At 35.0% G+C, this 13,790-nt stretch overlaps 1 protein-coding gene across 3 annotated transcripts in view; it reads left to right on the forward strand.

The window, feature by feature from the left end:
* ALCAM (activated leukocyte cell adhesion molecule) overlaps positions 1–13,790 on the forward strand; it is a 202,487-nt gene that overhangs the window by 143,917 nt on the left and 44,780 nt on the right. For all 3 annotated transcript variants that reach the window (XM_088024393.1, XM_088024394.1, XM_088024396.1), the window contains exons 2-4: positions 3,295–3,395; positions 7,237–7,456; positions 13,368–13,432. In XM_088024393.1, coding sequence (XP_087880519.1) covers positions 3,295–3,395; positions 7,237–7,456; positions 13,368–13,432 — 386 coding nt within the window. The remainder of the gene's footprint in view (positions 1–3,294; positions 3,396–7,236; positions 7,457–13,367; positions 13,433–13,790) is intronic.

Genomic DNA, 13,790 nt, shown 5'->3' on the forward strand with positions numbered 1-13,790 from the left:
CTTCTTTGAGGAAGGACATCATAGGCATTCTCTATTTGCAGTAGTGTCCAATAATCTCTAGGCTACAAAACCATGAATAATTTAACCAACTAATATTGCAGGGAGAAAATTGCAGGGGAATTTTAGTGAGTTAAATTCAATTCAGACTTGGCAAATGACAGATAAAATCTTTTGCTTCTATGAAAAGTATAAACAGAACCATTTGTGTTGACAGGTACTTTGGGTCTCACTGGCACTTCATCTCAAAGACTGAGACATCTGTAGAAATCAGGATGCTAATTCATCACCAAATCACAGTGGTTTTGGAGCCACTTTATCTCTCCGGGGTTAGGGATATTAGCTCTACCACAGATTCAAGCCTTTAGTCTTTCTCAGATGAACCTGGGAGTTGGTATACTCGTAGAATAGAGGAAAGTTGATGACTTACAGCAAACTTGAAAATTAGTTCTGAAATCTGTGACTCCTAACGCAGTCCAACTGATTATCATCCTGTGTGCCCTAAGACTAGAGACCAGTACTTCCGTCTGTAACCCTTGGCCTTTTACCTACTGCCCTCATGCTTGTTTTATTTCCCTTAGGTTTCTTATGCTCTAAAGAGTCCTGTCCTGGCTAATTTGGGACGTCAAGCTGTCATTAAAAGACCCAACTCAAAAATTCTCAAATACTTTTCAAAACAACCCTTTGCTTTGTGGTCATCACAGTAAGAAAAAAAGGCATTTCACATTATCGTTCGCAAATCACAAAGCACAAAATAATCCTTAATTTCTCCTGAAATTAATTATAAAGTTTGGTAGGGAGAAATATTCTCTTCTGTAGTTTCATCCATGAATTTTTACAAGAATGTTTGCTTTGTGTTAGTTTCTCTTCGAAAACGAGTGCCGTGCAAGCATAAATCCACATTCTCTGCATATCAAAGGCAATCTAGGACAGCCTTTATTAGAGTATGTGGTAGGAATAGGAATTCCCAAAGTTCCAATGGTACCAACTCCTCCCTGATTTTCAAAGATGTTAATTTAATAACCAAAATGGAAAAGACTTCAGAACATTCAAGTGAGAAATCCAATACGGTGCCTGTTCCATGCCAGGCATTGCTCCTGGAGATACAAAGATAAGAATATATGGTCCCTTCTTCGTTGTAGTTGCACTTCATTATGCTAATAACACATGATGTCCTTGAAATTCCTATAGCTTTAAAATCTATTACAAAATTTGATATCTATATATCACATTAAAGTTCTATAGGGAAGAAAAAAGAAAAATGGTCTGTAAGAAATAGCAAAGAATTACATGTTTTGCAAAAAGAATTTTCTTGTTTTCCCTGTGTACCTGGCAAAGGATTCACCTCCTTGGTACCTAAGCTCTGTAAACTGTTTTCACTCCTTGACCAACCATTGGAGTACCGCCAGTTGTCAAAAGAAGGTGTGCTTTTACAAGTGAGAGGAGATCATTAGAGGGGCATGTCCTGCCATAATTTAAGTTATAAATCCAGATCATTTTAGAGTGGTTAACATATTCAAGTGACTTGCTACATACTGGTGAAAAAACAAAACATTAAATCACAAAATTGTTTTCTTGGTTTGGCATACCTGCGCTGGTGTAGTGAATGAACAGATCTTAAAATACATGATAAAATTTCCACATTTAGTGTACAAAGTATTATAGGAAACAAGTACTATGCTGAGAAATAAAGTAATTTCTTAATTCTCATTAGTTTGCATATTTTAACAAGGCTGAAGAGACCATGTCTTCATTTATAGTCCTATGCTCTGCAACGGTTTGAAGTTAAAAGGAATTAAAGTTATAGTGTGGGAAACACTAAACAATTTAAAAGCTATTGAGGTAATTTTTATTATAATACTGAACATATGATAAACAGTTTTGGAAAACTACTTGTCTCCAATAGCAAGTGAAAAACACATTATCATGACTTATACTTTGTATTTTTATTTTAACAATATTAAAAATGCTGGAAACTAGTTGTTCTGTGGCATATTTACTTGAAGTTTGTGTTTCTTGTAATGATTTTGTTCCCTGGGGCAAAATTGCTTTAAAAGGAAGTACCTTCCTCTGTTGACAGAATTTTAAAATAGGAATTTTATTACCTTTTTGTTCTTTACCAAGGTTAATGATTTTTATCCCTATATGAAATCTTCCTATGAATTGTGATTGATGGGTAACAGTGAAAGATAGTGTCCACTGTCTTGTTTCCTCAGAAAGTCATAAAATGGTATTTGTTTCAAATGGCCTTAGCTTTGCACTTCAGCACCACCTGGTGGACAAAATATCTTTTTTCCCCCTCTACAGTTTCAAATTAAGTTAGCCTGTTCACACTATATCCAATGATGACATATCTTAATAGATATTTAATTGTAAACATATTTAATCTTAAAAACCAGTGTGAACAAAATAAGGTAAAAAAATCTGAGATGTTTCCTAAGTATTCTTGTCAAGTTAAATGCCTGAGTTTTTTAAACCTCATGAATATATACAGATTTGAATAGTATGTTGCATACATATGCAAAAGTTGTGGGGTTTTGACACTTTAATTTTTTTGTCATCTACATTTTTTTCTCAGGAAAGAATTAATTATGACCAGGAAGTTTTTTTGTAACTTAGTAGCAAATTATGGTTTAAGTTAGATCATATACCCAAAATTCAGGATAACCACTCGGTAAACACTTTACAAAGAATTTTTATACTTCAGATTCCTATCTTGTTAACACTTTATGCGTAATTAAAATTAAAACTGATATATTAACTATTGCTAGTATGAAATAAGCCATTTTCCTAATTATAAGTAAAATTTGGTTGTGGTCTTATATGTATTTAGTTTTTAGTAGTTTTAAAAATTTTTCCAGAAGATAAGTTTGACAATATTTTCAAATGAAAAATATATTTAAATCTAGTTTTGAGAATTTTAAACATGTTAATCTTGTGTAGTCCCACATATCTATGAAATGTAGTGTGCATTTTTTTTCTATGACATATATACTTAGGAGAAAAATACACTTTCACATTCTACTATGTTCCTTTGCAGCACATACTTGTCTCTTCCCTGGTAAAATTGAGGGTCTGTAAATTTGAAATGTGTGACATTCAAAGGCTTAGTAGCTAAATAAGAGTTGTTGATATTTAAATAGGAAATAAGTTCTAGCTTCATACTTATGTAGTCATTTAAGATAAAATTATAATAGATAATCTTCATTAAGGCACACAGCCTGAACTAAAGTTATTTGCTTAGTTACTTCAAGAAAATACTTAACATCTCTCTCTCTTTTTTTCTTTTTTCTAAAGGCCTTGGATGGTATACTGTAAACTCAGCATATGGAGATACCATTATCATGCCTTGCCTACTCGAGGTACCTCAGAATCTCATGTTTGGCAAATGGAAATATGTAAGCGTAACCTACTTTGGATTTAGCTAATTACCTTTAGTTGTTTTGTTTGTTTGTTTGTTTGTGGTTTCTTGGGGGGATTATATTCCTTCTGTGAGCAAATGTGAATTTCAAATTAACATAATGGCAATATTCAACTATGGGTACAAATGTAGGAAGGTAGAATTATGTGTTGGATATCTTAAAAGAGTAATTCCTAAGTCTTACATAAGAAGTGCTATTTTAAAATAAAGCCAATAAACATGTAATTCTTAGATCATATTAGTCTGAAAGATTTAACCTTAAGTGTTAGAGGCAGAGGAAAAGGCAGAGTTCCAGAGTAAAATCAGTGGCATGTAGAACAGAGCTTAGTGGAAGTTGGCAGCTTTTCTCCACATACTCATGTCCTGTTTGGTGTGGCTATCGCAAAGGCAAAATACACCAGTTGCAAGAGTACCCAAATATTCATTGGGAATTAGTCATCAGCATTAGAATCTTGTTTCTGGTGTTGTCTTAGAACTATGTTGATGGGGCAGGTCCTTTTTACATTTAAAATTGTTCATTTTACTCCTTTCTTGCAGATAGCAAATTAATACTTTCTCAGGTATCGAGGCAGAGATGGGTCTGGATATGGAGAGTAGATACCCTGGTAGATTATGTGGAATGGCTAGGTAACATCGACTGATAAAATGTTTCAATTTAATTACAGAAACCAACAAAAGGTGTCCGTGTGGTATAGTTTCCTAATTTTGAATCACATGAGACTCATGGTAGTTTGGGAGCTTAAAGTAGACATATGCTTCCTTGAATATGATGGCAGTTTTTATCAAGTTCCTTGAAATGTTAAAAGGTATTTTAATAGGAAAAAAAAATCTGATGGTCAAATAATTTTTGAAAACTTTCTTTATCACAGTACTTCTCAGAACTTCTCACTAAGATGCATTCTGAATTGTCCATGCTTGATTCATTTCTTAGGTTTTTTTAACCACCCAATTTTTTCTCTCAAATATCTGCAAAAACAAACATGCAGAACACACTTTGGGAAATGGTCTTAAGGTTGTACCCAGGAAGCGGGTAGAACACAATCTTTCAAAATGTGGGTTAAGTCAGACCAGCATGTTCTACCATATACTTGATGTGAGATTCTGGACAAGTGAATGAATCTCCATTTTCTCATCTCTAAAAAAGGGGTGTAAGAATAGTCTTCCCTCAGTGGTGTGAGGGTTACATGAAGTAATTCATAGCAGAATATTGACCAAGTGGCGCGTGGTCCTTGTTCTGGAAGTGGGGCTCTAAGCCCATGCGCATGTGGGGGGAGTGGTTGGGGGGGTCATGTGACAGCAGAGGAAGGGGGTGAGCACTTGCCTGTACTCTCCTCCTAATACCTGGCTCACGTTGGGGATTTTGAACTATTTCTGGTTTACTATAAAAGTGGAAATAGGAAGTTAAGGCCTGTGAGGATAAGGTCTATTTATACCCCTCAAACTCTAAGCAAGACTACCCCATGCTTCACCTGTTGAGTCGAAATTAACTGCCAAAATAAGTGGAACACAGACGGTGAAAATCCGTGATCATAGACAATCCTGATGATAATTCAGGGAATAATTTTCACCCAAACTGAACTGGTACAGTGGTAGTGGAAACAATAATGGCAGTTTTCAAATTCTTAATTAGAGCAAAAAGCTTTGGCACTAACCGGATGAGATGTGTTTGAAGTACCATGTGCTCTAAAACCAGTGTCGGTTTGCAGGCAGACTCTACAAACTCTGATTTACTGAAAGCTGAAAGACAAATGGTAGGTTTGGGAAGAGTGAAAGGGGGCAAACATAGAAGAAGGATGGATTGGCTTCTCCCTTCCTGCATGGTCATCTGCCTGTGAACGGAGATCATGGTTCCCTGTGAGCCTCTCTACACTTCACCACCACCTCTTTTTTTTTTCTTTTTAATGTTCAGTTAGCCAACATATAGTACATCATTAGTTTTTGATATAGTGTTCAATGATTCATTAGTTGCATTCAACACCCAGTGCTCATCACACGCCCTCCTTCACCCCCACCTCTTCTCCAGCATCTGCCTCGGTGCTGGTACAGAAGGTGCATCTAGCAGCTATCAGGAGTGTTACAGTGAAGTCATCATGCAGCCAGGATGCAGGGCTTCAGCTTTTGCTCTGCTGAGATACACTAGCTGGGCCCTTGGACAATTTATTTAACCGACTTCCGTCTCTACTGTATAATCTGTAAATGAATCTAATATTACAACTCTAACTTACAAGGTCATTAGGAGTATTAAATCCATTACTATGTGAAAACCCAAGGAAAGTACCTGACATATGGTTAATAACTATTATTTATTGCATAAGTGTATGAATACAGAAATATAAGGGACTGGTTTAACATATTTCTCTCAGTGAAGGAATGATTTACAGCAAGGACTTGCACTGTAAACTTGTGGCAAAATTTAAAAAATTAAGGAGAATATTATTGATGTATTCAGATATTCAACCAACTAAAACTTTCAGACTCTAAAATTAGCTTAGTAATTGTCTTGGCTTGTGGTGCGATGACAAAATACCATAGACTAGGGGACTTCAACAACATCTATTTATATATCACAGTTCTGGAGGCTGGGAAGCCCAAGATCAAAGTGCTGGCAAATGTGGCTTTGTGAGGGTCCTTCTCTTGATTTGCTGCCATTTTGCTATGTGCTCATATGACCTGTATTTTCATGGAGAAAGAGACCTCTCTTCCTCTTCTTATAGGGGTACTAATCCTGTCATTAGGGCACTATTCCAGTACCTCATCTAAACCTAATTACCTCTCAAAGGCTCCACCTCCAAATATCAGCATACTGGGGGTTCGGGCTTCGACATATGAATTTGGGGGTGACACATTTAGTCCATAACAGTAATAAATATTAATAATTTTTAAAATGTAACTCCCCATAGTATCTTGGAATTTGCCAGGCACTTTAAAATGTTTTGTCATATTTTATTTTCTCAAAGGCCTTGTGAGGTAAGTAGAGGAGGGATTGGCTCCTATCTTAGATTAAATTGCTTATTAGCTAAGAGAATTTTTGTGGGAGCAAAGGAAGAGATGAATTATATGTCTCGGGCTCTTGGCATAATTGCCCATGCCAGATTATATTTTATTTTGATAATAAGTTTTTATATGAAAGCTCTTTGAGCTAAGTTTTATGACTCAGATAGCAAAACTATGCATTTTAGTGATTAATCTGATTCTGTTTCTTAATGGACATGATTGTTTCACAAGGGCAAATACGGTTCCTCCATGAAGACTCATTAAATTATATTATGAGTAAAGGTCAGCTCCGTCAGTTTTGGCTGAAACTAAAAGGTGTGGACGTTTAAAGTATGTGGGTTAAAGTAATGAGTATGCGAAAGATAACTGCCCAGGATTTCTAAATGAGTATTTGCAGCCCACATGTTTGCTTGCTGTGATGGTTAGCTGAATATCATTTTGTGCATTTGTGTGTTTGTTTTCATCTACTTTTTTCTTTTAAATTAGATACAATGCCAGCCCTTGTTGGTTTCAGAAGAGTCACTAATTCTGACCTTTGGATGCAAGAGAAGTTCAGATTCCAATAGCTGTCTTTCCATTTCACATTTCACATTTCACTTAAACTGATACCTGTGAAAGAACTTAGAGACTCTCCTCTTACGAAGAGTAATTTTCTGTAACCAAAGATTTATGTGAGGCTCATATCCAAAATCATTTTTTTTGTACAGAACTATAAATATTGGTGGAAGAATATGATATGGCCAAGAAATTTTGTTATTCTGGATGTAATCCTGAAACATCTGAATATGCTTGTTTTTAAAATGTATTGTTATTTTAATTTTTAGGAAAAGCCCGATGGCTCCCCAGTATTTATTGCCTTCAGGTCCTCTACAAAGAAAAGTGTGCAGTACGACGATGTACCAGAATACAAAGACAGATTGAGCCTCTCAGAAAACTACACTTTGTCTATCAGTAATGCAAGGATCAGTGATGAAAAGAGATTTGTGTGCATGCTAGTAACTGAGGACAACGTGTTTGAGGCACCTACAATAGTCAAGGTGTTCAGTAAGTAGTCTGCAGTGTAACTGCTAAGTGGGATTGATGGCTGGTACTAGAAAATGTTCTTTAGAAAGAAGAGTGAATGCTCTGTAATGTCTCCACAGCAGGCATCTCTATAAGAGGACTTCTAACGATCTTCTTTCTGCTCATGCATGCTGTCAGTGAGGAAAACAAAAACCCTGAAATTCAAATAGGAGTTTTGCAGCGAGGAACTAAAAGAATATTCTCTGTTGTTTTGTTGGGTAACATTTCCTGTGATATGAGGTGCTACTAAGTGAAAACTGGCATGTGATCTTTAACTTTCACTGACATGTACAAATATTCTGTGATATATACATAGATACGTGATACATACATATAATCATGCATGTCATGCACACATATATATCTATTAGACTGAACCATATAAAATTAATATTTTGAAATGTTAAACAATAAATACAGGCAAATTCAAACCATCTTATAACTTAGAAATCTAAGCTTTTTATGTGTATGGTGTGTGTGTGTCAATATATGTGTGTATATAGTATTATACATACACTCACATGCACACACACACACATATATACCCTGGCCTTTAATAATGTTGATTTAGTTCTTCAAAGTGTTCAGAAAACTTCCCCCAATTAAAAAAGTTCACCACACCCTGAATGCATATGTGGAATACATCAAGGGGAAAAAGTAGAGTAGGGTTGGAAGAAGAGAACTCAGTAGAAGAAACTTGGAGAAATTACTGTAGTCATTATGGCAAAGTTACTTTGCCTAATGATAACATATAGTTAGTGTTACTGTGCAAATAGCTGTGCAAATTAATGACTTGAGAAGTTCTAATTAAACATTCTATCTTCTAATATTCAAATAAAAAAATTCCACCTCCTGCTACATCATAATATATTAGAAATTACAGGGAGAAAAATAGGTCTCAAAAGTTTCAGAATTCCAGTCTTTTTTAATTAGGGAAGAAGGTCTCACTTTGCAGTTTTTCCTCTCTGCTTTCTGATAATGTGGCAGCACCTAGAAATTATTAAAATAAATAGGAAGAAAGAAGCCCAGAGGGCTACTACAGCAAACAACCATGGATTTTTCCCATTTCTCTTCTAATAGCCTATGCAACTAAGTGGAACTGTCCCGTAAGTATTTATATATATTTCAAAGCTCCTATGGGCTCATGACATGGATTCAAAAAATTCTTGTACTATCAAAAGAAACCTTTGTTCTCCAGAAGAACCTTGTAAAAGCATATTACATGTTTCAGTTGATTACCTTTCAACTTGGAAGGCACTTTCCAGAAACCATCCACCCTTCTCAATCATTTCATGAATCGCACCAAATTACAAGTGTTTGCCAGTCATGCCTTCCATTAAATACCCCAAATAATCTACACCCTTTATTTACCAATGTCCCATTTTTTTTCTTTCTTTTATTTCATTTTGATGTTATTAAGAAGAAGGATGGTGCGCTGCTAGGGACATTTTTTGTAAAGAGAACAACAAAAACAATTTTTTAAATTAGTCCATGATGTCATAAATATAAGTATACAACAAAAATGTAAGATAGTAGGTAAAGATTAAGTCATAGCACCCTGAAGTTTATGTGTATTGCTTTGTCATTGCCAGGTTTCTTTCTCACTGTGTTAAAATTCTCAAATATCAAGCTAGTCTACCAGAAAGTTGAGAAAATCCAGGTTGTTTCCTTTAAATCATTTGTGACAATTTTCAGAATACACTTAAAGACAATACCATACAGCAATCTGCAAAAAAAAAAAAAATCCAGTTAATCTACTTTGATAAAAATTTGTAAGCTATTTTGGAATACAGGGGATTTCTATGATTATAAAAACAAACTCACACCCCACATACTGGCAGCACCCCCTACCCCCTTCTCTTTTGAATGTTGTTGAAAACAAAGTGATTCTCAGAAACAGAATTTGCATTCCAGGCTCTGGGCCAGGGAGAATTCAAATAGACAAGTTACACATTCTTGAAAATGGCATTTTATGCTAGAAACCGTGGGACCCTCCAAGTCCAATTAAATGAACAGCACAGCTCATGATAAGGAGAGTGTTTGCAAGAGCATACAGGGGCTTTACTTTTTTTAAAAAAAATAATGAATTTACTTTGGGTCACATTTTGTGAAGCAAACAGCAGCTGTGACAGGGAGACTTTTATTCTGTGCATGTGTATATTGTAATCACTTAAGAGTTACTAGGCTCATCAATCAGTGCTCTGTTTCCTTCTGTCGAATCACCTTAGCAACACGCATTGTGTACTACAGAATCGAGTATGGTGGACGTGAGCTAATCCCAGATCAGCTTGCTGCAGAGTGCCATCCTCATGAGCAAACTCAGACTGTTTTTATTCAAACTGGAGGCCATGACTGATGACTCTGTTACCTCTGGTGTAGGCTTGTTTGTTTAGTTTTAAACTATACCTCAGATACAATAGCCATGCCCATTATGCACCCCAGATTCAGATAAGTCACATTCTTTATCACCATGAGTACAGCTTTTTTAAAAAGAGAATTGGATGGCATTAAAATTAAAATGTATTTGCATTTATTGCACATTTGAAGTTATTAAAAACATTCAGAAACATCAGTAAAGCCTTTAAAGTTCCCAAAGATTTATTCCAAACATTGTGCAAAAATTTCAGAAGTCAAATGGGTTGCCAACTGGCTGTTGGTGAAACAGAAAAATCCCTCACTGGTCATCAGAAGACCTGGCTTTGTTAGGTCTGCTGCTAATTTCTGACCTTGGGGAAGTTCACTAGTCTGGGGCTTCCTCTCTCATCAACAGTAATATAAGTGCTTAGAATTTGAGGGTGGTTTTCCTATCATGTTCCTAGGATCCTCCTGAGGAGCTACTGAAGAGGGCAGGAGAGGGGGAAACACTGCTTTTGTTAGCTAGAATTCTACCCACGCTATATTTCAAAGATTTTTCACGGTAATCCATTCAGGGGAAAAAAAGGGAAAATGACCCCAGCTCTAAAAAGGCATTTGAAAACCACAATCGAGGCTAATTTGTAAACCCTCTTGTACTCTAGTGTACTGAGAGGAGCTTTCATGAGTCAGTGGAACCAGTGCACCTCTCTTTTATTGCCTTCCTCCCCTATCAAACTGAGCTCTCCTGTTTGTGGTTTCTGGTAATAACACTGTACGTTGTGGGTGGTAGAGAGCAGTTTTGCCTTCGTCACCTCATCCTCAACTGGCTATGATAGATACCCTTGACAAAATCATTTTAATAATGCAAATAAATTTGTGCTGACTTTCCCTTTCAATTCTATACTTGGTTATGAATCCCTGAATTATATTAAGGCATAATTCATGTAAAGTTTTTTTTTTAAACACTTTGGAATCAATATGCAATTTTGCTCAAATAGTACGTGTCCTCTTTTATGGTCCTCCAACTAATACCCATTGATTGTTGCAAACTAATATAAGAGAAAATTACATACAAAATATCTCATGGGCTTGAAACAAAAGTTTGGGAGAAAAGAACTCAAAGAATTGCAGTAGGTATTACTTCCACAATACCCACTGTGGCTCTCTTCCAAATAAAAAGATGAGTTACAGTGTAAAGAGGCCTAAACTTTAAGGATTCTTTCACCAGTTTTCCTGGATTGTCCACAGTTTCATTTTATTGAAATCAGTATAAATTTTCAAAAATATTTATGGAAGGAACATATACATGGCCATGTGTAAAGGACCAACATTTGTAACATACCAAGTATTTATGATCTTATGTACACTGATAAAACATCAGAAGGTATACAAAGCAGAGGAATATATATATTCTGCCTAAGAGGAAGTATGTGCCCAACTGTTCTGATATATAGTTTTGGTGAACTAGAATGTATTGCAGCTTAGCAACACTGCCCACCTACATTTCATATTAAAAGACTCAATTAAAAAAAAAAAAAAAGGAACCTCAGTTTTTTCAGATGATTTTTTAAATCTCTTTTTATATTCCAGGCATAGATACTACTGAAGGGGAAGCAAAAACCCATTTATTCTTTTTCTCTTGTTAGTTTTGACTCTTGATTGACCACATAAATTAATTTAATATCTTACCTCTCTTATGCTTTCAGAAAGGTATCATGAAATACTTGATTTTAGTTCCCAGAGAACTTTGACTTACTTACTTAAGCACCAAGAATTTTCATTTTGTTTAAATATTTTGGATACATCCCTCTCTCAAATGTTTTAGACATTTGTCTTAAAACATAAATTCAGAACAGAATTTAATGTCTTAGTAGTAATTCGGAGTTGTAATTGTGAACATTAATGGCATTACATTAAAATCGTGATAACACCAGTGCTTACTGATATGTGGAAGGCTTTAACCTGCTACCGTATGTTTCCTACAAATTGCTGTTTATTTTGACTTTTTGGTCAGTTTTTAATAATTTTTTGGTCACATTTCTAACAGTCAGGAAATCAGGTGGCACTTCTTGTTTGTGTTAATGTAATTGTCTCTGTTATACTTCTCTATTCTTCTGTATTTCTTTTTTCTATTTTTCTATCTTTCTTGTGTTTTGTTTCCAATCTGTATATTTGGAAATAATCCATCTTGTGAAAATTGAATTAGAATTATGTTTCTAGAATTAATAGTAAGTAGGCCTTCCTATAATTAAAGTGCAAAAGTTGAACACATAGGAAGATTTACTATTATTATTCATTGTTCCAATTTCTAATATAAAACAATTGCAAAAAGGAAATTAACTCTCAATAGTAACATGAAGAAGTTTACATATTTTTTGCATACAGTCTTGGTGATAGCCATTTTGCTGTTCCAAAGACTCTGTCTTCATCCTTATTTTCTGTAATGGTGTGGGTAGGCAACATGTCTGATAGTGGAATTCCAAATTGAGTAATAATTATATAAAAGCCAACTCAGTCTAGTTTGGTTATAGAAATTAAAGGTATTGGAGATGGTATACAATGAGACTTTGAATGAAAGAATAACTGGTTGTCTTTGTTTATATGAGAATAGAATAGTTTTGCTCCATGAGATTCACAAAAATCAATGACAAAGAGGCAATATCCATTTTCTGGAGACTAATCGTTAGAGCTAATTAAAAAGTAAAATATCCTTCAGTGATACGTAGATAACTAACAGTGAAGAGTAAATAAATTAAAATAAGTTTGAATAATATCTTGTTGCTGTGATTTTTAACCAGTTCTTCCTGAAGGTTCTCTTAGAATGGATGCTTATAAAACTTCCTATATTTGAAATGCTGTTGTCCATTATCTCAGTTCCAAATTTAAAGGATTTCCCTGGATTTATAATTTCATAATGTGATTTCACTTTAAAGATAAGGTTTGAGATACACAGAAAACTTGAACTTCTAAATCCCTTAACTCCTTTTAGTTACCATGATTTTAGGACCATAATTCATGAACTTCATTGTGCCTGAAAATCTTGTAGAGAGCTTGTTTTAAAAAGTAGATTTATAGGACTGTCCCTAGAGATTCTAATTCTGTCCAGGGGAGCCTTAGAAATCTGCATTTTTAATAAATATCCTTTCTGGATTCAGATCTTCATCTAAGTAGCTGGAAGTTATAAGTAAGTAGAAAGTACACATGATAATCAATTGGCAATAATATTCATGTTTAGTGTATTAACCTCTGTTTTCCTATCAAATCCATATTTACTGCTTATGAAGCATTCACAAGACATTACCAATATTTTCTTCAAAAGAGTAATAAGCATTTAAAATAGTATTTAATGTAAAAAAGCAAATACTTACAGGGAGTGGGTTAACCAGATTTCTTAATTGCAGATTATATGGGAATGTGTTCTTTATTTTGTTGCTTGGTTTTTTGCTTTGACTAAGTGAATTATTTTTCTATAATCCAAATCACAAATGTCCTTTTGTTCTTTCATGTGTACTTAAAACCTTTTTCTGCTTGACTTTAGAGCAACCATCCAAACCTGAAATTGTGAGCAAAGCACCTTTTCTCGAAACAGAGCAGCTAAAAAAGGTAAGAACTTGCGTTTGATTCATTGCCTTCACTTAGCCTAATGTTAAATGTCTTCTCCTGGCTTCAGATGGCAGGACAAATAAGATAGACTTTGTTCTTGTGGAGCTGACAGTGTTGCAGGTGCCAATCAGAAAGTCTGCCCGAGTTAGAGTGGGAACACAGAGGAAGATATAGTCATTTCCGGAAGGAGAAGAGGGTTGGGGGGGAGGCATAAGTCTTTCTTATTTGGATGCACTGAATATTAAATCGAGTCATGAAAGATGAGTTGATTTTCTCCAAACCAAGGGTAGAAAGGCTTTACAACAACATGAAATAATATGATGTAAACAAGAATAGCATTTTTAGGAAACATCACCTT

Source organism: Eumetopias jubatus, unplaced genomic scaffold, assembly GCF_037043125.1.
Source record: "Eumetopias jubatus isolate StellerSeaLion01/CBP00866 unplaced genomic scaffold, mEumJub1_p1.0 scaffold_1, whole genome shotgun sequence".
Taxonomy (NCBI): Eukaryota; Metazoa; Chordata; class Mammalia; order Carnivora; family Otariidae; genus Eumetopias; species Eumetopias jubatus.